At 40.3% G+C, this 25,903-nt stretch overlaps 1 protein-coding gene across 3 annotated transcripts; it reads right to left on the bottom strand.

Annotated features, from left to right (window-relative positions):
* Positions 1-371: 371 nt before the first annotated feature.
* On the bottom strand, positions 372-25,276 carry Actl6a (actin like 6A). 3 transcript variants are annotated; one of them, XM_070025838.1, is made up of 14 exons: positions 25,081-25,276; positions 16,813-16,889; positions 16,475-16,649; positions 13,510-13,610; positions 12,559-12,656; positions 9,534-9,628; positions 9,213-9,319; positions 9,025-9,114; positions 7,155-7,216; positions 6,596-6,710; positions 6,379-6,459; positions 4,429-4,524; positions 3,575-3,661; positions 373-812 (listed from the first exon to the last, which is right to left on the bottom strand). In XM_070025838.1, the coding sequence occupies exons 1-14, from the start codon at positions 25,103-25,105 to the stop codon at positions 732-734; spliced, it is 1,290 nt and encodes a 429-aa protein (XP_069881939.1). In that variant the 5' UTR covers positions 25,106-25,276; the 3' UTR covers positions 373-731. The 3 variants fall into 3 exon arrangements, with proteins under 3 accessions (XP_069881940.1, XP_069881939.1, XP_069881941.1); XM_070025840.1 differs by lacking the exon at positions 25,081-25,276 and adding an exon at positions 22,642-22,660; XM_070025839.1 differs by lacking the exon at positions 16,813-16,889 and having other exon boundaries at positions 372-812.
* Positions 25,277-25,903: the final 627 nt, after the last annotated feature.

The following is a 25,903-nucleotide window of genomic DNA, read 5'->3' as shown; positions in this document are numbered from 1 at the left end:
TTGAGTAGTTAGGTCACATGCATAAGCTACCAAAACCTGGCTCTCTTCCACCAAAAAAAAATTTTTTTTTCATGTCAGTGGTGGGACTTGAACTCTGGGCCTGGGCACTATCCCTCAGCTCTTCAGCTCAAGGCAAGGGCTCTACCTCTTGAGTCACAGTGCCACTTCCAGTTTTCTGTTGATCAGTTGGAGATAAGAGTCTCAGTACTTTTCTGCCCCGGCTGGCTTTCAACTGCAATCCTCAGATCTCAGTCTTCTGAATAGCTAGGATTACAGGTGTGAGCCACTGGTGCCCAACCACCAAATCGCTCAAAATAGGGTTAATACAAGGACTTAGAAGGAGAAAGAATGTCCAAAACACATTTCAGAAATGGCTAGTATTTTTTATTTAATTTAGTAAGCCTAAAAGAAAAAGCATAGGCAGTAACAAGTAATTCTACCAATCAACTGGTAATTAATATACTAATCAGAGTTGGAGAGTATTTACTAAAAGCAAAATATTTAGAGAAAAATAGACATTTATATAAAATTATAAAATGCTTGTAATAAGTGCATTTCAAGGAAAGCACAAACTTACTTTAATTTATAGAGCCAGTTAAAGCCTTAAAAATTTTAAGTGGAAATTGAAATGCAAAAATGTATAAACATTCTACAAAAGATGGTCATTCTTTCCTGAGTGTTCTAAAGCTATGAAACACAAGATAGGAAGGTAGAAGTTTGGGAATGCTTTCTTAAGGACATTTCCTTTCTACACACTGCTTTCCTCCTTCTTCATATTCTTGCTTTGAAATCCACATCTGTTGAAAGGTGCCCTATAAAAATGAAAAGAAATACTATATAATTATACTTGATTTTGCTAACTCAAACCTTTAATAACTCTTAACCTCCTCCCTCCAAATAGTATCCCATTACTCTTATTTTAGCTCTATTCTAGAACCATCAGAAGGAAGATAATATTTAGCTTGACCTTTAAGGTTTAAAAGTGTTAGCCATTGCAACAATGAGATGTACAAGTCATTATGTCGAAAATGAACTTTATAACTTTGGTGGGGGGGGCATGAGAGGATTGGGTGGGAGGGGGGAGGATGGGAAGGGATGGGAAGGGGAAACAAAGGAGAGGCTACAATGCTTAATAAGAAATGTACTCATTATCTTGCCCATGTAATTGTAACCCCTCTGTACAGTATTTTCACAATAAAAAAAAAAGTGTTAGCCGGGCACCGGTGGCTCACACTTGTAATCCTAGCTACTTAGGAGGCTGAGTCTGAGGATTACAGTTCAAAACCAGCCCAGGCAGGCAAGTCCCTGAAACTCTTTATCTTCAATAAACCACCAGAAAACCGGAACTGGCACTGTAGCTCAAGTGGTAGAGCGCTAGTCTTCAGCTGAAGAGCTGAGGGACAGCACTCAGGCCCAGAGTTCAAGCTCCACAACCGACAAAAAAAAAAAAAAAAAAAAGGAGTGGGGGGATGCCACATGTGTCTCTGTGATCGGGTCCTGCGTCCTGTGTCGTGGCTCATCTCCAGTCATCATGGAGTTCCAATTCAGCTCTCCATTGGAGCTGAATTGGCTTGTTGGTATTGTTCTTGTTATTTCTTTCCTCTTTAGCCTGTTTCCTAGCTGTGTTATGTGTATTTGGGTGCTGCAGGCCTTTGTAACAACTGGCCGCCTGCTAACTGTATGATAAAGACTGCAATATTCTATATTTTTTTTAAAAAAGTGTTAAATTTTTTCACACCTGTTACATTGTGTAAGATTTAGAAGGGGCTGGGAAGGTGGCTCACTAGTAGAGCGCTTGCCTTGCATGTCTGAGGCCCTGGGTTCAATTCCTCAGCACCACATAAGCAAAAAGAAAAAAACCGCAAGTGGCACTGTGGCTCAAGTGGTAGAGCGCTAGCCTTGAGCTGAAGAGCTGAGCGACAGCACCCAGGCCCAGAGTTCAGGCCCCACGACTGGACCCCCCCCCCCCCCAAAAAAAAAAAAAAGATTTAGAAATGGCAGGCAAAGAGAGGGCTTAGGTGCCAACCTACAGCAAGAACAGAAATTGCTGGAGAGCCCGAGTGAAATATATGTCTTTTTTTTTTTTTTCTGTCGGTTGTGGGGCTTGAACTCTGGGCCTGAGCGCTGTCCTTCAGCTCTTCAGCTCAAGGCTAGCGCTCTACCACTTGAGCTACAGCACCACTTCCTGTTTTTTTTCTGGCAGTTTATTGGAGATGAGAGTTTCAGGACTTTCTTGCCCGGGCTGGCTTTGAATTGTGATCCTCAGATCTCAGCCTCCTGAGTAGGATTACAGGCATGAGCCACCGGTGCCCGGCTTGTGAAATATATTTCATCTCTGGAGATTCAAGGGGCAATGATGTTCCACATCCAGGATCCAGAAAATACTGTATTTACCTCATTAACAATCCAGGCAAAACTAGAGACTTCAAGAAGGGATGGCTTAATTTTAAATGTACTGCCGACAAAGCCTGACAGCAGCCTTCTAAGAGGCATGTTAGTATTTCTACAGCTGAGAGGGCAAATCAAAAAGATGTGATAGCCAGGCTCACACCTGTAATCCTAGCTACTCAGGAAGCTGAGATCCTCAGGATCATGGTTCAAAGCCAGTTCAGGCAGGAAAGACACATCTCCAATAAACCACCAGAAAACTGGAAGTGGTACTGTGGCTCAAGTGGTAGAGTACTTGCCTTGAGCTGAAGAGCTGAAGGACAGCACCCATGCCTAGAGTTCAAGCCCCATAACTGATAAAAAAGCAAAAACAAATGACCACCATTTAAGACATTTTGTTATATAAAACTGGAACTTTTTAATTTTGGTGCCAGTCCAGGGACTTCAACTCAGGGCCTAGCTATTGTCCCTAAGCTTTATCGATCACAGCTGGCTACTACTTAAGCCCCTGCTCAACTTCCAGCTTTTTGATAGTTAATCAGAGATAAAGAATCTCATGGACTTTCCTGCCTGGGCTGACCTCGAATCTCGACTCTCAGATCTCAGATCTCAGCCTAATTCTGAATAGCTAGTATTATAGGCATGAGCCAAACAGCACCCAGGTAAAACTGGTGTTATTAGGTCCTCCAGTCACTTGATAGTTAGAAAATGCAAAGATAAATTCAGTACTGTAATTTTCTTTTCTGTTACTCATGGGGTTTGAACTCTGGGCCTGGATGCTGTCCCTCAGTATTTCAGCTCAAGGCAAGCTCTCTACCATTTGGGCTGGCTTTGACCACAATCCTCAGATCTCAGCCTCCTGAGTAGCTACGATTATAGGTGTGAGCCAATGATGCCTGGCTTTGTAATTATTTTTACTAATACAGTATTTCCAATGGTATATTTACATGAATTTAATTAAGAGTATTTTTTTTGTCAGTTGCGGGGCCTGATCACTGTCCCTCAGCTCTTCAGCTCAAGGATAGTGCTCTACCACTTGAGCCACAACACCACTTCTGGCCTTTTCTGTTTATGTGGTGCTGAGGCATTGAACACAGAGCCTCATGCATGCGAGGCAAGCACTCTACCACTGAGGCCACCTTCCCAGCCCTTAAAAGTATTTTTGTAAAGTAGCTTCTCTACTAACCAAAGAAGCTAGAATGGAGCCACCAATCCATGAACTAAACCTTCGTTCCACTGTTGTGTTATTTGCAATCAATTTCAACCGCATACTCTGAAATAGGGAGGAAGCAGTAAAATTAAATACAAGAAAGCAACTTAGGAAATTAAATTTTGATAACTTATTTTTTTATGTTTTTCTGTGATTTAAGCATTGATTTTTTTTTTAAACAAGGTAATACTAAGACTAAAAGACTTATATTAGCCTATCATGGCTAGACTATTTCATGGAAAAGTTTTTAAAGATACCCTGATTACGGCTTTTAATAAACATGTAAATATAAAAAAAACTGCTTAAGAAGACAAGATTTACAACTTAAATTCTCCAGAAGGTATACTTAACCACCATAAATAATATACTGTACTAAGTACATTATTTCATTTCTTTGACCATGAAGTACCATTATTCTAACTGGCCTTCCATACTGTGATCACCCAGGCCTTGTGCTTCAGCACCTAAAAACCATTTCATAAGTTAGCAACCACTTGAACTTCAAATAGCTTCATGAAGCTATTCCTATTTGCTTCTCAATGTTTTTAAGAACACCTGGTTCACGGCATATTGAAGAATTTTCCTAGTACAGTAAGACCTTGGTGGGCAAAGAGTAATTTGTCTTCTTAGAACCTTACAGAGCAAAATAAGACTGACAGAAGAGGAATCAGTAGATACTACCTTGGAAATTTTGATTAATAAGGGATATTAGATTTAATACCATATCTAGTATTACAGAATTATCTACTGTGGTTTTTTTGTATAAAACCACACCATCATTTAGGATACACATGATTAAATGATAGCACTACAGAACACAAAACACTTACTGGGGGAGTTTTCTGAGAAAGCTCTCTGTTCAACCTATCAGTAAAACTCTGTATCAATGTGTTTCCTCCTGCTACTATCACACTGCCATAGAGACCCTAGGATTAAAAACAAGAAATACAGGTTAGTTCCAAATGTATGTGACAGTTTTAGGATTTTTTTGATGTTAAAACTTTGCACTAATTTGCCAATAGCTTTAACTACAACTATGTTCTCCAGGTTAGTCTGGGATACATAGCAAGAGCCTGTGTCAATACAAACATATATCCTCCAGGACAATTTTCCCTTCTTTTTCTGAAAAATTTTTATTTCTATATAGAACTAGTATATTGAACCAGTTGTTCCCAATCCTAGCAGCATATTGAACTCACTCAGGGAGCTTTAACACCACCAACGCCTGAGGATGGGAGCCAATAAAGATTTTATTAAAAACTCCTCATCTAGGGAGGTAGTCAGTGGTAGAGTGTTTGCCTTGCATGCATGAGGCTCTGGGTTTGATTCCTTAGCCACATAAGCAGAAAAAGCCAGAAGTGGTGCTGTGGCTCAAGTGGCAGAGTGCTAGCCTTGAGCTGAAGAGCTGAGGGACAGTACCCAGGCCCAGAGTTCAGACCCCACAACGAAAGAAAAAAACAAAAAACAAAAAACAAAAAACTTCTCATGTACAAGTAGGTTTAAGACTACTAATATAATTAACATTGAGTATCCTATATATCCTAAGTTTTTTGGTAGGCAGCTGAAAATATTAGAATTGTACTAATTTTGTCCTACAAGTTATGGTATTTATTATATTTTAAATTAGTGAGATTATTTTATGGTTATGCTAGGCAAGGGTACACTCTGAAAATGTTCCTGTTCAAATGGCTGCCATTTTCCTTTATGCAAATGTGTCAGACCCACATGGTAGGTTTTTTCAAATATACACTGATAGGCCTCTTAAATAACCACACTCCTATTTGGATTCTTAAGTTACATTATTTAAGTTATATATTTTTGTTTATGTGCATGTGTTCGTGTGTGTGTGTGTGTGTGTGTGTGTGTGTCTGTCTGTCTGTGTATATGTGTGTATGTGTGTGCTGGCTCTGAGGCTTGAACTTGGGGCTTGGGCATTGTCCTTGGGCTCTTTTGTTCAGGGATAGCACTATACTACTTGAGCCACAGCTCCACTTCTGGCTTTGAACCTTGATCCTCAGATCACAGCCTCCTGAGTAGTTAGGATTACAGGCATGAGGCACCAATGCCTGGCCAACTTACATACTTTTAATTCCTAAAAAGTAAAGCTGTACTGTTAAGAATTACCAATAATAGGGGCTGGGAAGGTGGCTCTGTGGTAAAGCGCTTGCCTTGCATGTCTGAGGCCCTGGGTTCGATTCCTCAGCACCACATAAGCAAAAAGAAAAAAAGCCAGAAGTGGCGCTATGGCTCAAGTGGTAGACCGCTAGCCTTGAGCTGAAAAGCTGAGGGACAGCACCCAGGACCAGAGTTCAGGCCCCACAAACCGGACCCAAAATAAATAAATAAATAAATAAATACAAATAAAAATAAAAAATAAATAAAAGAATTACCAATAATATATATTTTGATTTGCCACAATTTAAGAAATTTATTGCATAAATCAGCACTCTCCAAAGATTTTCTACGAGAATAGAAATTTCTAAATATCTGCATTGTTCAATACAGTAGCCACAGGCACATTTATAAGGCTAGTACAACTAAGAACTGCACTTCTTAATATGTATTTGCTTAATTTAAATAGCCACACGTGACCAGTAGTTACCACAATGAATATGACAGCTCTATATTTTTGTGTTGTTCCTTTTCAAGTATGTCACTGTTTTATGCATTACTGTTATAAATGGACTTTAAAGTCAGTTGCACAAGATGGCAGCCTAACATGATATGGGAGCATTTCACTTGACTTAACAGAGACATCTTAACAGAAGACTGACACTTACTGGTCTGATGTCAATATCACACATTCCAACACTTGTGGTGACAACATGACTGACTCCCAACATTGTATTTCCCGATAACCCCTAAAACAAAAGGAAGCATCCACATTAAAGAACTTCAACTAGTAGAGCATACCTCCCAAAATGTAAGCTTTATAATCACTCAAACTCATTACAGATATGGGAAAAGCTCACATAGTTATAAAATAAGCTTTCAGACCTTTACATTGGAAGGGTCAAATAATCCTTCAGGAATTTTTAGTCGTTCTGCACCAAAATCACAGTTGTAACCATTGGGGAATTCATAATGAACAGTTGGCATTTGTGCTGCTACTCTGAAAACATTAAACAGAATTACACAGTATTATCCAGTGGTCCCCAATGTTAACAGAGTTACACAGTGTTGTTACAAACATAGAATAAAACAATCCTCTTCAAGGTAATAAGGAACTATCAATTTGTAACCAACTAATAGTGACTTTTTTTTTGTACTCAAGGCCAGCACTCTACCACCTAAGCCACAGCTTCACTTCTGGGATTTAGGTGGTTAATTGGAGATAAAAGTATTACTTTTAAAAGTATTACTTTTTGCCCAGGCTAGCTTTAAACAGTGATCCTGAGTAGCTAGGATTATAGGCATGAGCCACCAATGCTGAAAGTAACAATATTTTTTAGTGTATCTTAGCTCAACTTTGTACCTTTAAGCTAAACACACTATAATTTTTTTGAAACATGAAGACCCTTGCTTATGGAATACAGTTTAAATAAAAAAAACATACTGTTCATCGTAAGTTGAATCTGACACTTGAAGTACTGAAGCCTGGAAATCCTGTATGACACACTGGATTAAAAAAAAAGGTTTAAGAAACAAGTTGAGATGTGTGTAATGTCCACTGTCATAACATATTTAAGTATTATTTTGAGTAAAAACCAATCACATTTTTGGGTGGACAAGTCATTTCAAGATTATAAATCTACCCAGCAGGTAGTCTGAGAATCAAGAAATTCAATTATAAATATTTACATGATAAGCTCAATTACATGTTTATATAAATGACAATTTACACAAATTACAATTATATAAACCACATACAATTCAAAGATAACATCTATCAAACAATGACAAAGAGATTTTTTTTGAGGGGGGGGTCCAGTCGTGGGGCCTGAACTCTGGGCCTGGGCGCTGTCCCTCAGCTAGCGCTCTACCACTTGAGCCACAGCACCACTTCCGGTTTTTTTCTTTTTTGCTTATGTGGTTCTGAGGAATCGAACCCAGGGCCTCATGCATGCAAGACAAGCGCTCTACCACTGAGCCACCTTCCCAGCCCTGACAAAGAGATTAAAACAACTAGGAACCATGTACCACACACAGTCCTGAGTAATTAAGCTGGCTTCAGAAATCATTTTCCTTTAAATATAAACTTACATTTATGGGGTTGGGAAGGTGGCTCAGTGGTAGAGCGCTTGCCTTGCATGCATGAGGCCCTGGGTTCGATTCCTCAGCACCACATCAGCAAAAAGATAAAAACCGCAAGTGGCACTGTGGCTCAAGTGGTAGAGCACTAGCCTTGAGCTGAAGAGCTGAGGGACAGTGCCCAGGCCCTGAGTTCAGGCCCCACGACCAGACCAAAAACAAAACAAAACAAAAAAACAAAAAAAAACCCTTACCTTTAGAAACAAGATTCCATTACAAGAATATAATATATGTGAATACATTACATCTAACTTGTAATGACTGTACACAGTATGAAACAGTTAAAATTTTCCTATGGAATATATTTGACCTCTAGATTGATGTGAAAAAAAATTGTCTAATATGCAGGCAAAACTATCAATCATCCTTACAATTTTTCCACATTGTAACACACACACATTCTCCCTTATGCACAGAAACCTCAAAGTGTAAAAAATGGTAGAATATAAACTATCTTGTAGTAAACTATGGCTCATATTCCTGTACTGTTAGATATCTATGGAATGACAGCTTATTCTACTAATCTTTTTCCAATGAAAAAAGAAAGCTAATGTGTATTACCTGGTATATATTAAGAAATTGTTTTTTTTCTTTTCTTTTTTTTGTTGGTCGTGGGGCTTAAACTCTGGGCCTGGGCACTGTCCCTTAGCTCTTCAGCTCAAATCAAGTGCTCTACCACTTGAGCCACAGCGCCACTTTGAGTTTTCTGGTGGTTTATTATAGGTAAGAGTTTCAGAGACTTTCCTGCCTGGGCTGGCTTTGAACCATGATCCTCAGATCTCAGCCTCCTGAGTAGCTAGGATTACAGGCATGAGCCACCAGGGCCCAGCAAGAAATGGATTTTTTAGTAAAAATCAATTGCTCTTTGAGCAATCACATACAATGCAAATGGCTAATGCTGGGAAAAATAAAGTAACCAAGACATAATAGCAGAGCTATACAAAAACTAGTTTCTTTAGGCATTAACAAAAAAGAGTACAGAATAATGCTTGTTTCTACCCTAAACCCAAAATTCCTGTTATGTCTTACCATACTAATCTAATGATTATGTAGAAGTTTATAAATACACAAATGTGAAAAGTACCCTTCTCTGTCCCACCCAAATCTACTAATTTTGTTTGTAAAATATCATTTTAGAGTTTGAAAATATGTGCTCATATTCTATTCCTACTCACATTGCACATGTAATTGTGCCAAGACCTGGTAACTTGTGGCAGCTTCTCTTTTCTTTTCCAATTTGCTGGAGATCCTTCACGAACAGCTTCCTGAAGAGTACCAAGAGCACGTGCTAAGTTAAGAGTTCCTGACACAGTCACGGGGAGTTTGGAATAAATTTTACAAATAAAATTCAAACATTACTTACTTTTGATGCAATCATATATGGAGGAATCAATTCTATATTCATTTCTTGAAAGAGTTCTCTGCATTGCATAGTAATAAAATCTCCAGCAAGGGGTGATTTCACAATGCCTGTGAGAATCAGATTAAACAAGATATAAGTACAGACTGTCTAAATTTTTTGGGAAAAATTATATACAGTAAATAGTTTCTTCAAGAATTAATCAAATTATCCTTCAAAGCACACAAAAAAACATTCACCACTTTTAAATATATAAATTAAAAAGCATCCTTCTTTAAAAAACATATATGGAATCATCTCAATCAACCCTGGTTGCATAGTTACCTTGCTGAAGGACATAACCATCATGCACAGGAATTGCAGTGGTATGTGTGGCTCCACTGTCCAAAATCAGCCCAGTAGAACGACCATTAGCAAATCTAATTCAAAGCATTAAGGAAAAGAAAGGAGTGAGGTTCCAAAAAAGATCTATCTTAAGGGCAGGCTCTTATAATGTTTCAGAAGTCATTTTTAAATGTGGTTAAAAATGTGGGTGAAAATTAGTGTCTAGGCTTAAAAGCAAATTGCATAGGCAGAACTTCCTAGGCAGAATGATGATATGAGGAACTCAAAGAACCCTTTAATTGACCTGGTAAACGTTAATCACAAAAATATCTCCAGAATTCACCAAAGAGTTTACAACAAATTGCGATGTGAAGTTTGTCAGTAACAGTGCAGAGCTGGGACATTTGAGCTAGCAATTACAACCATACTTGCAAAAGTCAGAACCACCACCTGAGTGGTTAGGCTGCTAAGCAAAGCAATGATTCCCACCTTCAATTTGATGGCACAGGCTAACTATTCCAGATGAATTTAATAGCTAGTAAGTATAGGCAGATTCCCTTTTCCACAGCTCAGGGCTGTAGAAGGCCTATTATAGGCTAGGATCTGAAGATTGTGGTTCAAAACCAGCCCAGGCAGGAAAGCCCATGAAACTCTCATCTCCAATTAACTACCAAAAATACCAAAAGTAGAGCTACGGCTCACATTAGTAGAATTCTAGAGTAAGTAGAGTTCTTAAGTAAGAAACTCAGGGACAGGCTGGCTGGGAATGTGGTTTAGTGGTAGAGTACTTGCCTAGTCTCAGTACCACATAAACAGAAAAAGCCAGAAGTGGCACTGTGGCTTAAGAGGTAGAGGGTTAGCCTGAAGCAAAACAAGCTCAGGGACAGTGCCTAGGCCCTGAGTTCAAGCCCCAGGCCCTGAGTTCAAGCCCCAGGACAGGCAAGCAAAAAAACAAACAAAAAAAAGAATCTATAGTTAAGACACCTAAGAAATATATTAAATAGGAAGTGGAGCTGTGGCTCAAGTGGTAGAGCACTAGCCTTGAGCTGAAGAGTGCAGGGACAGCACCCAAGCACAGAGTTCAAGCCCCATGACTGACCAAAAAAAAAAAAAAAAAGAAAGAAAGAAATATATTAAATAATTACAACATATGATCCTAGTTTAGGTCATAATCCAAATACACTAAATTTTTTTTTTTAATTAGAAAGAAGCTGGGCACCCGTAGCTCTGTCTGTTATCTAGCTAATTCAGGAAGCTGAAATCCAGAGGACCATGGTTGAAAACCAATCCAGGAAAAAAAGAAAAGTGTTTGAGAATCCATCCATCCTAAAAATAACCAGCGAAACATCAAGCTAGAGAAATGGCTCAAGTGGCAGCCAGCCAGGCAAGTGAGGCTTTGAAGAGATGAGAAAAAGGAAGCAAAAGTTATTTTCCTCCCTCCTCTTTTGGGTGGTTTGATACTAGGGCCTCATGCCTACTAGAAAGGAACTTTACCAGTGAGCTACACCTCCAGCCCACATTTGTTTTTTTTTTTTTTTTTGGGGGGGGGGGATCGGTTGTGGGGCTTGAACTCTGAGCCTGAGTGCTATCCCTCCGCTCTTCAGCTCAAGGAGAGTGCTCTACCACTTGAGTCACAGCGTCACCTCTGGTTTTCTGGTGGTTTATTGGAGGTAAGAGTCTCACGAACTTTCCTGCCCAGGTTGGCTTTCAACTGCCATACTCAGATCTCAGCCTCCTGAGTAACCAAGATTACAGGAGTGAGCCACCATCACCCAGCCCAGCACACATTTTTGCTTTCTAAATAAGAGAAAGTTTATTTGGAAGTGAACAAAAGCAGTGAATGAAGTAGCAAGACTATTCCTCTAGAGAGCAGAAAAAGAGGAGTCCCTCCAGCCCACTATTTATGTATTTATTTATTTAGTCAGTCAGTCAGTCATGGGGCCTGAACTCTGGGCCTGGGCACTATCCCTCAGCTCTTCAGCTCAAGACTAGTGCTCTACCACTTGAGCCACAGCACCACTTATGGCTTTTTCTGCTTATGTGGTGCTGAAGAATCAATCCCAGGGCCTCATGCATGCAAGGCAGGCACTCCAGCCCCACTTTTTATTTTTTTTAAGACACACATAACAAAATCTTTTAGAGACACAAAATAAAGTTTCTATGATAAAACTATATAATGTCTGAGATTTACTTAAACATCAATAGGATCAGAATCCTAGTGTGGTTATATCTGATTCAATGTAACTATGTACAGTATAAGTATGTATGGAAAATAGCTTTAACTGTGTTAATAAATACTCAGGTGCTCATCATAATATTCTATATTCTATTATGTTTGAAATTTTCTATAGTAACAAGTTAAAAAATAAAACAATGTCCATGGCAACTAAATTTTTTTCTACTAAGGGGTTTTCAGGTTACTATATTCTTCATCTAAATTACAATTATTAAACAAAATACAATCCAAATTCATCACATATTTCCTTGTGACTTGACCTTGTCTCGTCTCCTTCTGTCTCCTCCCTCTTTCCTTCCTTCTCTTTTTTGCCTACCCTCTCCCTTTCTTTTTCTTTTTCTTTTTCAAAAACAGTTTGTATCACAAATATTTTATGGTTCAGGATATATACTTCTATCTCTCCCTTAATGTGTTTACAATAAACAAATGATGACTGGGTTCAAATTCTACTTTCTATTATATTGAGAGGGATGGAGAAAATAGCACCCTGAATTCATTTAATCATTGGTGAAAATCCTCCTCTCTAACCACCATTTACTTCTTAAACACACACACCAAAACAAAACAGTTAACAAATAAGATTTGTGTTGCTTTCCCATATCCCTTTCAGATCTTCTTATCTACTATGAGTTCAACAAGAAATACCAAAAGATGAATAGCTAAAAAAGCAAAGGAAAAAAAAAACTTTTAAGCAAACAAGAACTGGCTCATGTTTTGTGTCATAGGTATATTTAGTAAAATCATATATACTTTCAGAGAAAAGTCCAGTATTACTCTTGGTAAGGATACGCTGTCAAAACTGCAGTTTTACACAAGAAGAATGCAGGGATGTTGTAGTGTTCAAACATTAGCTCTGTCAATTTCTCTCTCTTTGCTCTAGTATTCCACTTGAGAAAGGAAGAAAAAAATGCAAATTACTATTTAAGCATTAAAATTATTTATAGAACCATATTAGCAACAGTATAAAACATTAAAAATAAAGAGATTTTTCATTTTTGTAATTATGTCTAGAAAACAAATCATAACAAATAAATCTGTCAGCTGCTATGAATTACAGAAATTAGAGTTTGCAAAGTACAGGGAAGATTCTTTTTTTTTTGGGTCCAGTCGTGGGGCCTGAACTCTGGGCCTGGGCGCTGTCCCTCAGCTCTTCAGCTCAAGGCTAGCACTCTACCACTTGAGCCACAGCACCACTTCCAGCTTTTTTCTTTTTGCTTATGTGGTGTTAAGGAATCGAACCCAGGGCCTCAGGCATGCAAGGCAAGCGCTCTACCACTGAGCCACCTTCCCAGCCCCTCTAAGTATGAATTTTAAAACACCAAATTTTCCCACTTATAGTTGGTACTCATAAAATAATGAGAAGCTACTGGTCATTTATAATCATTCTGGGCATTTGTATAAGTCAGTCTACAAAAATCTCATCATATGACTTCTCAGAGATATAAATATAAAACAGAGATTATCTCCTTGAAGCACAAGAAATGATTCATAAACAAAGTGAGAAACAGTCCAAACAAAGAGCTAAACCCCTGAAGGAAAGATAAATAAATAGCCACCCATCAGAACCCAATGGGATGGTTTGTTCTTTTCTGAGTATATTTATTGAAATAATAGTTATAATAGTATTTAAAATTAATCCTTCCTTTCTTTAAAGAAAAAATTATTTTTCAAATGAGTAGGAACCTAAAGTAAAAAGCAAATACAACTAGAGAAACTTGGAAAAGAAAGTCTTTGTCTCACCGGTGCTTCAGACATAAGAACAGGATGCAGGCTGGCTTCTGATTTGACATGCATTTTATAAGTATGATCCAAAATTGCCTGGAAACTATCCCAGTCTTCAACTAGAATGTAAGATAACACCTTGAAAACAGTGCTTAGCTGGAAATGAATATAGTATCTTTTTGAAGGATTGAGGGATTATTTTTATAACAGTAATATTGTAGCATGCATAACCTACTTATTTTACAGATCTGCTTCATAACACACTATTTTACATAAGAAGTCATCTTTATTTTTTAAATATAGAACCTCAGCTGGGAATGTGGCTTAGTGGTAGAATGTTTGCCTAGCACGCAAGAGGCCCTGAGTTCAATTCCTCAGTACCACATAAATGAAAAAAATAAATAAAATTAACTTAAAAAAATAAATATAGAACCTCTCTTTGGTTTCTCCAGACCATAGATGTATCCCAAATGTAATTAGGGGTATCTAAGGACCTGAATTAACAAGTAGCTATGATTCAATAAGCTCTTCTAAGAGGCTCAGTATAAGAGTACAAGAGGAAATGCAAAATAATTGTATGATCAAGAGCTGATACTTGAAAAAAAGCTTATACTCTCTTTGGAAAAATAAGATTAAAAGACATTTTCAATCTTGATTTTGCTAAATTATGTTGACTACTTTTGACTAGTTGACTATTGACTAGTTTTTCTATCACCCTCAAAGAAGGACTGTCAGTAATTTATGTAATATATGTCCACAGGCGCATCTGAATTTTCCCTTATTAAAAAAAAGGGGGGAAGAGAATTGTCAATGGATTTCATTAATAGTTTAACTTCGCCTCTTACTGTAAAAGAACTGAGAATAATGGCAGTTAGTGAACTTTCATGCTTCCAGAAATTTTCTTTTCTCAGCTTTCTCCTCAATTGTCTTCTATATCTCTAACTGTTCCCTACCACTCTCCTTCCCTACCACTCTCTCTATTAAATACAAAACAAGTTTTCACTAAAAACCCCACAATCCTTGTCTCACATTCCAAACTCTTTCTGGGTATATATTGAACTCTATTTAAAAAATTTCTTCTCATGTTTTGTTGACCTGCTTACTCAATGTCCTAAACACTTTGACTCAATGAACTTTTTTACTTGCTGTGTATGAAAGAGTTAACATAGCAAACCTGACCCAGAGCTGATGCTTGGGAACTTGTCTAATAAATACTGTAATTCCTTACATTGATAAAAATTTCCCCTTTATGCTAAGAAATAGCTAACTGTATACAACACAAATTATGCTGAATGCCTGTCTTTCTTGTGGATGTTTAAGTATTTTAGTACATGCAAGGCAGAGGTGGTACCTTTATACCTAGTCCCAGGAAAAAGGCTCACATACTGAGTTTCTAAAAAGTTTCCATAGTAAATAACACACTTCATTTACAACTTGCTGCTATGTGATTCCACAAAGAGAAGACTTAGAAGCTTGCACTTGGTTTCCTCTAGACTTCCTTCATCCTCTACCTGGTTCCCTTTGGTTGATTTCCTCTAGAATTTTTTAGTGTAATAAATCTGAACCTTGAATACAACTACATGCTGAGTCCTGCTAATGAATTTCCCTGCAAGTGAATTTGCCTTTTTAGATCATAACCTTTTCTACTTTCTATTCCTATTTCAGTATATGGTACCTATTATTTAATCACCTCAACCAAAAACCTAGGAAATCTTTTCAACTCCTCTTTCCTATTTTTACCCTTTCGATTACTTAGTATCATTTGCTTTCTGGGTATCCTGAAAGTCACTTCAGGACATCTAGCAAATAGTTTAAACCCTTTGTTTTTCACTTGGACTCTCACCTCTCTCTATCTTTTTGTCCGTAGCATTTCCCTCCAATCTCATCTATACACTGCTACTAAGAGAAATGCTTAAGCTGGCAATTATGAGCATAAATTCCTTGGGGTTACCCTTCAGTAATCAGCTTAATGTGTTCCTGGGGATGGTTTCCAGCCGTCTTTTTTTTTCGGGGGGGGGGTCCAGTTGTGGGGCCTGAACTCTGGGCCTGGGCACTGTCCCTCAGCTCTTCAGCTCAAGGCTAGCGCTCTACCACTTGAGCCACAGTGCCACTTCTGGCTTTTTTCTTTTTGCTTATGTGGTGCTGGAGAATCGAACCCAGGGCCTCATCCATGCAAGGCAAGCACTCTACCACTGAGCCACCTTCCCAGTCCCTCCAGCCTTCTTATGACTATTGTCCACCTACCTTTCCTGCTGCTGACACTAACATACAGGTTGTAGCCACACTTAGCTGAATGACATTTCTTTCTTTTGTCGGTCACAGGGCTTGAACTCTGGGCCTCGGTGCTGTCCTTCAGCAATTTAGCTCAAGGCTAGTGCTATACCACTTGAGCCACAGCACCACTTCTGGTTGTCTGAGTGGTTTATTGGAAATAAAGAGTCTCATGGACTTTCCTGCCCTGGCTGGCTTTGAACAGCGATCCTCAGCTCTCAGCCTCCTGAGCAGGTAGGATTACTGGTGTGAGCCACCAGCGCCCGGCTCATGTCTGTTTCTTTTACAACTCCATTCCTCCATTTACAACTCCATTCCTCCAAACATGCTGGCACCTCTACCCAACCTTGGCAACCAAATTAATTCTTACCCATTAATCAAGATTCAGCACAAGTTAACTTCTCTGTGAAAACCATCTTCCACCTCAGTGATAGAATTAAATTTTTCTCCTAATTTCATTGCTTTTGAACATGCCTATACTGTACTTACCTCCAGTGTATGACATTTATATACACACATCTATCTCTCCTACCTGACTGTGAGTTTAAGGAAAGGGATTATTTTTTATGCATCTTTGTATTCTCAATGCCTGGAATATCACCTTGTGGAATTAAAAAAAAAAAGCTGATGTCTAGCTTGCACAAAACTACTTTATACCTAAGAAGTACCTCTCACTCTCTGTATTTTGAGCAAATCCAAGGGAAAAACATACCCATTCCATTTTTCAGCGGTGAAATTGCTTCCATATTCTCTCTGGGAACACGCAGGGCATTTGTGTCTATGTAGTAGGTGGGACCGCCTTGTTTGCCTTTATCGCCATCTATTTCCATCAATGTGCTTCCGTCATCTCTTTCTACTACCATACCAATGGCTGTGGGAAAATCGACCTGTAAGAGTCAAAAATATAATATAAAGTTTCACCTGCTTTTACTAAGGTGTCCACCCCCTCCCAATATCTATTGCCATATTTGTTCTGAAACAGAATTTCTGCGTGAATTTACTATTCACTAATAGCTCTTACATACTCAATAATTTAAACATTATAAGTACCTTGGGGCAGTCCTCACCAGCATAACCAGCTCTCACAGTATAGGATCCAATGTCAAAAACAAGGGCTCCAACTTCATCTGAAAACATCAACAACTTCTAAGTATTTTATAGAAACTAAAGACATATTTAATGTGCTCAAAATGTGAATGTGACAATTCTATAAAAATTGCTATTTTGCTACTAGCTTGAACCTAGTTAACTGCACCTTAAAGATCCATTTATTTAAAATATAACAAGTTATCGTACATCCATAGACGTTTCCCAGGAAAGAAATAGCACACTATAATTGAGTAATACACTTACTTATTAAGGGGACTATTTACAGATTTATATAGGCAAGGTGTAATAGGACAAACAGTATCCTGTCACTAACAATAAACAGGAATTCATCACTATCCTTGGAACTGAAGAAATGAAGAGAAGAAATTGTTACAAGAACCTGAAGAAATAGTTTGTGGGGAGGGAAGGCTACTTTATTTGAAATATGACCTTCAGCTGAGGGATGTAATCAGCCATGGCTGACAGAAAGGAATGAACCAAGCTAATAAATATACAAACTGCTTCCTACCCTACCAATCTGGGTGATTATCTAAATTAGGGTACTTCTGAATAATGTAAAACAGGGCTCTGTTAGTAACTATAACAGTACAAGAAACAAAGCAAGAAGTATGGTTACCCTATTACTAGATAAATCCAAGCTAAGCCAGATTCCAAGAGAGCCCACATAAGGGCCTCACTGTCAAGAAAAACAGTATCCTGGGAAATAAGAGTTTAAATTGTAATTGTATTGGCCAAGTAAATATCATTAAAATGAAGATTTGTACATTTCAGAGATGACTAGGAGATAAAAGACTAAGGCTAAGGAAGAAAGTTGACCATTTTTTCAGTCAAATTCAGAGAAACGTCCAATTATATTAAAAAAAAAATTCATCCAAAACAGTAAGCATCCAAAAAAAAAAACGAATTTGATTTTCAGGTACTGATGTTTCAATTTTTTCAATTAAAAACATTAAATTCTATTCATTTTAATTTTATTAGTAGGCAAAACTAATAAGTTTGATATGATGAAGTGGTCAAGAATATAAAGAGAAACTCATGCATTTGCTAGTAAAAGTTATAAATCGTTGCAACTACTAGGTGTTACTTACATCTTCATTTAAGTAATAAGCCCTAAATGTAAGTACTTACACATATCTAGAGAAACTCCTATATCAAAATGAGATTGTTTATTAGCTATATTAGCTGAACAGCTTACTAACCTGTTTCAGATCCCATACACAATAAGCACAATGTTAGTTATAATTACTGTCACTGCCAAAGAGAAAAGCAGAAATAATTTAATATTGTAATGAAGAAACTGACAGCTGTAGTTCACACACACTGTAGAATAATTGTTCAAATGAAAGTCCAGATTTACATGTTATCAACACCGATACAGTACAAAAATACTCAGTTTAAAAAGGTAGTTGCATATGATACTTAAGTCTTTATAGATGCATCAAAGTGGGACAAAGTATGAAAATATGCATGGGGTCGTGGAATGTCATATGCTAACTTTAGTTTGATGTTTACTGCTAAGGAAGAGAGAGGGGAGTAATCTATATCAATAACATTTAGTTTTTAAAACATCTAAGGCAAATTTGGTAATATATAATACCTATTTATTTGTACTATATACCAACTCTCACATACATATTTTATTTCTTAGTATGGTTAAAATATTTCAAAAATTTTAAATACAAAACAATTACTACTTTATAAATGTTCAGAGCTTGTATCTTTGAAGAATGATACCTTTTTTTTCTTTTGTTGGTCATGGAGCTTGAACCCTGGGCATAGGCACTGTCCCTGAGCTCTTCAGCTCAAGGCTAGTCCTCTACCACTTTGAGCCACACCACCACTTTTAGCTTTCTGATGGTTAATTGGAGATGAGTCTCATAGACTTTTCTGTCAGTTGTGGAGCTTGAACTCTGCCCAGGCACTGTCCCTGAGCTCTTCCACACAAGGCAAGTGCTCTACCACTTTGAGTCACAGCTCCACTTCAGGTTTTTCAGTGATTAATTAGAGATAAGAGTCTTATGGGGACTTTTCTGCTCAGGCTGGCTTTGAACCTCAATCCTCAGATCTTTAAGTTGCTAGGATACAGGTATGAGCCACCAGCACCCAACCTTACCTTCATTTCCAACTTGATTTGTTATGTTTCCCAAAGTAATTAACTCTTCTCTAATATTCTGTGGTTCAAATTGTTTTGTGTGACACGAAGGGTAATTAAAAGATAACTGCATTTGTTTTCACCATAGCATCTAAACTGAATGATTATAGCAAAGGAAGTGAGCTGATTAACTTTTTAATATTTTGCTTAATCACACACTTCTGGGTAAAGAAATATACTAACCATGAGAATTAAGAGACAAATTCTCAAAAGTCTCCTATTTATCTTTTCTCACTCCCCAGGCTAACAAAAATTAAAACAAGCACTTCCTAGTTTGGGAAGAGCTAAAATTGTTTCCACCAACCTCCAGCCTAATAATGTTAGCCCTTTACAGGCTTGTGTCTACATATTCTTAATTCTAACAAAAATTTAATGGACTTCAGGTTAAGCCTAACTTAAAGACAATTCCTTGTAAACCTCTCTATTTCTTAAACAGGGTCTTAACCTGTCATTCCCCTCCGACATGAGATCAGGACATCTCACTTTGGCAATAAGAAAAGACCTGCTAGATTTAAGGAGGGCCAGAAAGACTTGCTAGATTTAAGGAGGGCCATCCACAGAAAACAGTTTGGAAAAAAATTGCTCAGACAAGAGGGGATGTTATCAGGATTCAAAATGGAGTCACTCTTCTAAAAGTAACTCTTCTAAAAGTAACTAAAACCAAGAGATCGTACCAAAAAAAAAAAAAAAGGCCCTAAGTATGGTTACCCGAAGCTAAGGCCCATACCAGTCTACTTTCCAACTGGACAGGACTTGCTTTTCTACCGTAAGGATTTCTATAGTTGCAGAAAACCAAAACCAATAAAGATGAATTCACAACCTCTTAAAACAAAAGGGAAGCCGGGCGCCGGTGGCTCGCGCCTATAATCCTAGCTACTCAGGAGGCTGAGATCTGAAGATCACGGTTCAAAGCCAGCCCCGGCAGAAGTCCATGAGACTCTTATGTCCAATAAACCACTAGAAAACTGGAAGTGGCGCTATGGTAGCCTTGAGCTGAAGAGCTGAGGGATAGCACCCAACCCCAGAGTTCAAGCCCCATGATGGGGGGGGGGGAAGGAGGGGACTCAGAACTGGGTGCATGGCTCATGTGGTAAGACTGCCAGCAATGCTGAATGATAGTGCAAGGCCATCAGAGTTCAAAATAAGAGGGTTAACCAGCTCATATCTCTGTAAATAGGTCTCAAAATTACAAGCACAGGGACAAGAATTTAAAAATTTGTATTTCTTTGTCCCTTATCTATAAAAAAACAAAACAAAAAAACAAAAAAAAAAACCCTGCCATTTAAAAATAGATGTTTTAGATGCCCTAGTTCGAATCCTGGCTTTTCTGTTTCTTGGGACTTCTAGTGTCTATTTTACTTCTTTCACCACCAGATCTTGCTTTATTAACCTTCTTTCAACCTCAGGCCATAAAGTTACAGATGATACTACAGCATGGGTTCTTTGCCTGCTGTCTAATCCTACAGTGTGTCAGTCCTGTGGAACAGTTTTTCATACAATCCTATTCCAAAATTCATTTGCCTCTGCTCATGTCTTCACAGTCTGCTCCAAAGTCTCTTCCAAAACAAATAAATAAGCCTGGACATCTCTATGACCCTATTCACCTCAAAACATTTACCAGATGAGGTCCCACAATAACCAGGATTGGTTTTGTCAGTGGCGGGGTGATATGGAGGAGTCTCCCCTTTAAGAAGACATGACATAATTGACAGGAAAATACCAAAAGCTGAATGGGAATATGGAGGAAAGCAAAACATACAAAATAGGCCATATGGAGTGCGTACGTAGAAGCCAAACTGGTAAGATATCCGACCTTATTCAAATCTCCCAAAAACAAAAAAACAATCAGCAAGGTCCACAAAAGAGAAACTAGGAAGCCGGGCACTGGTGGCTCACTCCTATAATTCTTGTGACTCAGGAGGCTGAGAGCTGAGGATCGCAGTTCAAAGCCAGCCTGGGTAGGAAAGTCAAGAGACTCTTATCTCCAATAAACCACTCAAACAACTGGAAGTGGTGCTATGGCTCAAGTGGTAGAGTGCTGGCCTTGAACTGAAGAGCTGAGGGACAGCACCCAGGCCCAGAGTTCAAGTCTCAGGACCTACAAAATAGAGAGAGAGAGAGAGAGAGAGAGAGAGAGAGAGAGAGAGAGAGAGAGAGAGAGAGAGAGAGAGAGAGAGAGAGGGAGAGAGAGAGAGGAAGAGAGGGAGGGAGGGAGGGAGGGAGGGAGGGAAGGAGAGAAACTAGAATCTCAGGAGACTGATATCTGAGTTCACCAACAGACCAGGCAGGAAAGTCCATGAGACTATAATGTCCAATAAACAACTTTAAAAAGAAAAAAAAAAGCCAGAAGTAGCTCAACTGGTAGAACACTAGCCTCGTGAAAAAGTTGAGCGACAGTATCTAGGCCCTAAGTTCAAGCCCAGGACTGGCACAAAATAAATAAAAAAGATACAGCCAATAAGAAAAATCTCCAGTAACACCATATAAGCCTGCTCCCAATGCCATACTGGCACAGCTGCTGTGGTGCTATACTCCTGTAACCAGAAGCTTGCCAAGTTTGAGCTAACTGCCTATTTTTTCTTTTCTTTTTTTTTTGGGGGGGGGGGCAGTCGTGGGGCCTGAACTCTGGGCATGGGCACTATCTCTCAGCTCTTCAGCTCGAGGCTAGTGCTCTATCACTTGAGCCACAGCGCCACTTGCGGCTTTTTTCTTTTTTCTTTTGTGGTGCTGAGGAATCGAACCCAGGGCCTCAGGCATGCAAGGCAAGTGCTCTACCGCTGAGCCACCTTCCCAGCCCCTGCCTATTTTTTCTATACCTCATTTTCTTCTTTAATAATGTAAAAGATAGCAGTACCACCCCATATAGTTATTATAGATTAAAAAAATCAATGCATGAGACGGGCACCAGTGGCTCATGCCTATAATCCTAGCTACAAAGGAGGCTGAGATGTGAGGATCAAGGTTCAAAGCCAGCCTGGGCAAGAAAGTCCGTGAGACTCTCATCTCCAATAAACAACTAGTAAACCCGAAGTGGCACTGTGGCTCAAGCAGTAGAGCACTCACCTTGAGCTGAAGAGCACAGGGACAGGGCCCAGGCCCAGAGTTCATGCCCCAAGACCGACAAAAAAAATAAATAAATAAAAATCAATGCATGAATTCAATACAATTCATGTAAAACAGCTGGAATGGTGCTTGGGCTACAGTATGACCTCAATAAATATTAGCTACTACCATTATTACTACACTAAACAATGTTTTATACAGATTAATGTGCAGTGTCTCGCTCCCTGGGTCAGTGAACCTGAAAGCCATAAGTTCTAAGAAGCCAGATGCAGGTGGTTCATGTCAGCCTGTAATTCTAGCTACTCAAGAGGGTGAGATCTAACTGGGTACACTGGTGGCTCACAACTGTAATCCTAGCTACTTGAGAGGCTGAGATATGAGGACTGAGATTCAATGCCAGCCCAGACAGGAATACCCATTGATACTTTTGTCTCCAATCAGCCACCAAAAAGCCAAAAGTGAAGCTGTGGCAAGTGGTAGAGTGCTAACCTTGAGCTAAGAAGCTCAGGGACAGCACCCAGGCTCTAGGTTCTAGCCCCAGGACCAACACACACCTGAGAGGCTGAGATCAGAGGATCATCATTTGAAGCCAACTGGGGCATGAAAGTCCATGAGCCTCTTTCTTTCCAATTAACCTGCAAAGAGCCAGACAGAAGTGGAGGTGTAGCTCAAGTGGTAAGGCACTGGCCTAGAGAAAAAACATCAGGGGGTAGGTTGGGAAGGATGGATGAGAATGTTTTTGAAAGGTATGACATGGATCAAGCCACATTCTAGACATAGGTCAAGACACATTCTATTCATAAATCAAGACACATTCTATTCATAAACTGCTTTGCAGAATGGCAATTCCTTTGTACAATTACTTGATAGTTCCCATGTCCTGAGTTCAAACACAAAAATAACAAAGAAAAGAAAGTTCTATGAAGCACAAGCACACAGATCCACTTTTTCTGTCAATATTGAATATTCAAGATAATGCAGAGGTAAATCAAGATCTAGAGCTTTCTTTAAAAAAAAAAAAAAAAGAAAAAAAAACTAAACTAGCCAAGCATCGGTGGCTATCTAGGAAAGGAAGCTGAGATCTGAGAATTGTGGTTCAAAGCCAGCCAGAGCAGGAAAGTCCATGCCTCTTATCTCCAATAAACCACCAGAAAACCAGAAGTGGTGCTGTGGCTCTAGTAGTAGAGCTGCTAGCCTTGAGCTGAAGAGCTGAGGGACAGCGCCCAGGCCCAGAGTTCAAGCCTCATGACCAATAAAATAAATAAAAGTTAAACTGTTCACACTAAAACCACTTACAAAAGACTTACTGAGGACATAAACAGGCCAGAGACAGTAAGATTCAGCTATACCAACTCAGATGATACTTCAATTTCATCAAAAACTAAGAACTAGCCAGCCGCACAAAGTCCACCAAAAAGCTGGAAGTGGAACTGTGGCTCAAGTGTTAGAGTGCTAGCATTGAGAAAAAAAACCAAAACAAAACAAGAGACAGAGTCAAGGCCATAAGTTCAAGCCCCAGGACCAGCCCAAAAAAGAAAACTACCAAGAGTGAAACTACCAAGAAACTATCAAGAGTGAAACTGATACTCAGGAGGTTGAGATCTGAAGATCACGATTCAAAGCCTGCACCGGCAGGAATGTCCATGAGTGTGACTCCTACAATTGACCAGCAAAATGCTGCAAATGAAGGTGTGGCTCAAGTGGTAAGGCCTCAGCCTTAAAAAAAAATCTAAGAGGCAATGTGAGGCCCTGAGTTCAAGACCCAGTATGGGCACAAAACAAAAACCTGGGAACTTTGAAAACGTTGTACTATCCCTTACGTGTAAAATGCCATCCTCTTCAGAAACAGCATCTCTACTAGAAACAGTAACAATAACATATGCATGTATCCATTCATCTGAAAACTTTTAAATGGAGGTTCTAATACAGTGTATTTAGGGTCTCACTTGAAGATTCTGTATTTTAATGAATTTGCAGGTAATGTTGCCAAAGGGCAGGAGAGTGGGGTCGAGGAATGATAGTAGCAATCTTAACACAACCATCCCAGGTCATTATGCGATTGGGAAAAAGTTGGGTAAATTGGGTCGACAGCCCAAAGTTCTAAACAATGAGTCTGACATTACAACCCAGGGCTCTGCAATTTTAAAGCTGTTGGGAATCTCTCTACTACATCGCAGCTTTCCAAGGAAAGTCACACACTGAGCACCTAGAACTTGAGTACATTTTGGGGCATCCTTAAATTATTTGTGCTCCAAAACAAATCGCAGTTTTCTGCCCATGAGTAGCTGGCGATCTCCGCTGGCAGGAGTAACGGAGACAGGGAATGCAGAACGTGGGACGCTGACGGCCAGAGGCCGCATCCTGCACTCAGTGCTGCCTCGCGCGACTGATCCACGCGTGCTAGTTGCTGAGACCTCCTCCCCCGCCCCCAGGTTTAAACAAGCTCTGCCAGGCCTCTTCGCTCCTAGACGCGGTCATCCCACCTGGGGCGCGCAGCAGCCGCCTCCAGACCCCCAAGTCTCTACTCCTCTAGGGGTGAAAACAGGCGGAGGGGGGCTGTGCTCGCCCCCTGCTCCAGGCGCTCGCTAGCTGGTGGACTACGGCGGGGCGCCAGGTGTGGCGGGGAGAGGAATACAGAGGGGGAGGGTGGCACCGGGACGTCCGCGGCCAGGGCGGGATAAGGGGGGGGGGCGCCGGGACGTCCGCGGCCAGGGCGGGATAAGGGGGGGGGGGGCGCCGGGACGTCCGCGGCCAGGGCGGGATAAGGGGGGGGGGGCGCCGGGGAGTCCCCGGCGAGGGCGGGGGAGCAGGTACAGGGGACGCAGGGGGGGCGCGGCGAGGGGGGGGACCGGGGTACGGGGAGCGCCGGGGGGTCCGCGGCGAAGGCGGGGGACCGGGATACGGGGAACGCCGGGGGGTCCACGGCGAGGGCGGGCGCGGAGGCGGTTGCAAACCCCGGCACCGAAAACGCGCGCTCTCACGCCCGCACTCACCTCCCCCATACACGCCGCCGCTCATGGCTGCTGTCGGCAGGACCCCGAGGCTGAAGACTGTGCGGGGCGAAGTGACTGCAGGGGCTGCGGCCGCAGGACACAGAAACGATAGCCCGCGAACCCCTCAACTTCACCACGACCCCCGCAGGCAACAAAGCGGCGTCCACACACCCTAGAGCACAGCCACACTTGCTGGTTCTTCTTATCAGCCAATCAGAAGGGGCAAGTCTGCCCTCTAGCCAATCAGAACTCTGATCTACTGCATCCCGCTAGATTAGCCAATCGGAAACAGCCATGGGGGCGGGAAGGGGAAAAGCGGCGGAAGGAGGGAAGGAGTTGGGTTGCGGGGCTGGAGCGGGCGGAGCTTCTCGTGGGGGCGGGAAGTAGGGCGGAGGGGGCCGGAACACAAGAGTTGCTCCTCAGGTGAGTAAGGGGATACTCAGGAGAATGCGACCAACCCCGCTGGAGGAAGGGTAGCCTCTGGAAACAGAACCTGAAAACTGAGAAAATGTAACTACGGAGAGATTCCAGGCTTTGGTGATGAAAATAAAATGTTATTTTAATCAAAAAAAAATACGGTCAGCTGCACAGAGTAAATATTTGTCCCACAGGCTCAGAGTTCATCAGAAAAAGGAGCAGTTCAACAAGGTTGATGAGAACACCTCAGCCCCTATGGGGCCTGGGGCTGCCTCCTTCCACAGGTACCATACTCTGCAATACAAAAGAATCGTAAGTCTGATAGCACAAACAAGACAGAAGTTATGCTTAGAGTTCTCGATAAAGAGATTTTCTGTTTTTGATCAAATATAAATGAAAGAATTGT

Source organism: Dipodomys merriami, unplaced genomic scaffold (genome assembly GCF_024711535.1).
Source record: "Dipodomys merriami isolate MVZ:Mamm:240054 unplaced genomic scaffold, mDipMer1.0.p SCAF_173, whole genome shotgun sequence".
Classification (NCBI taxonomy): domain Eukaryota; kingdom Metazoa; phylum Chordata; class Mammalia; order Rodentia; family Heteromyidae; genus Dipodomys; species Dipodomys merriami.
Note: the sequence above shows the minus strand (reverse complement) of the source record. Positions and strands in the feature narration are given on the sequence as shown.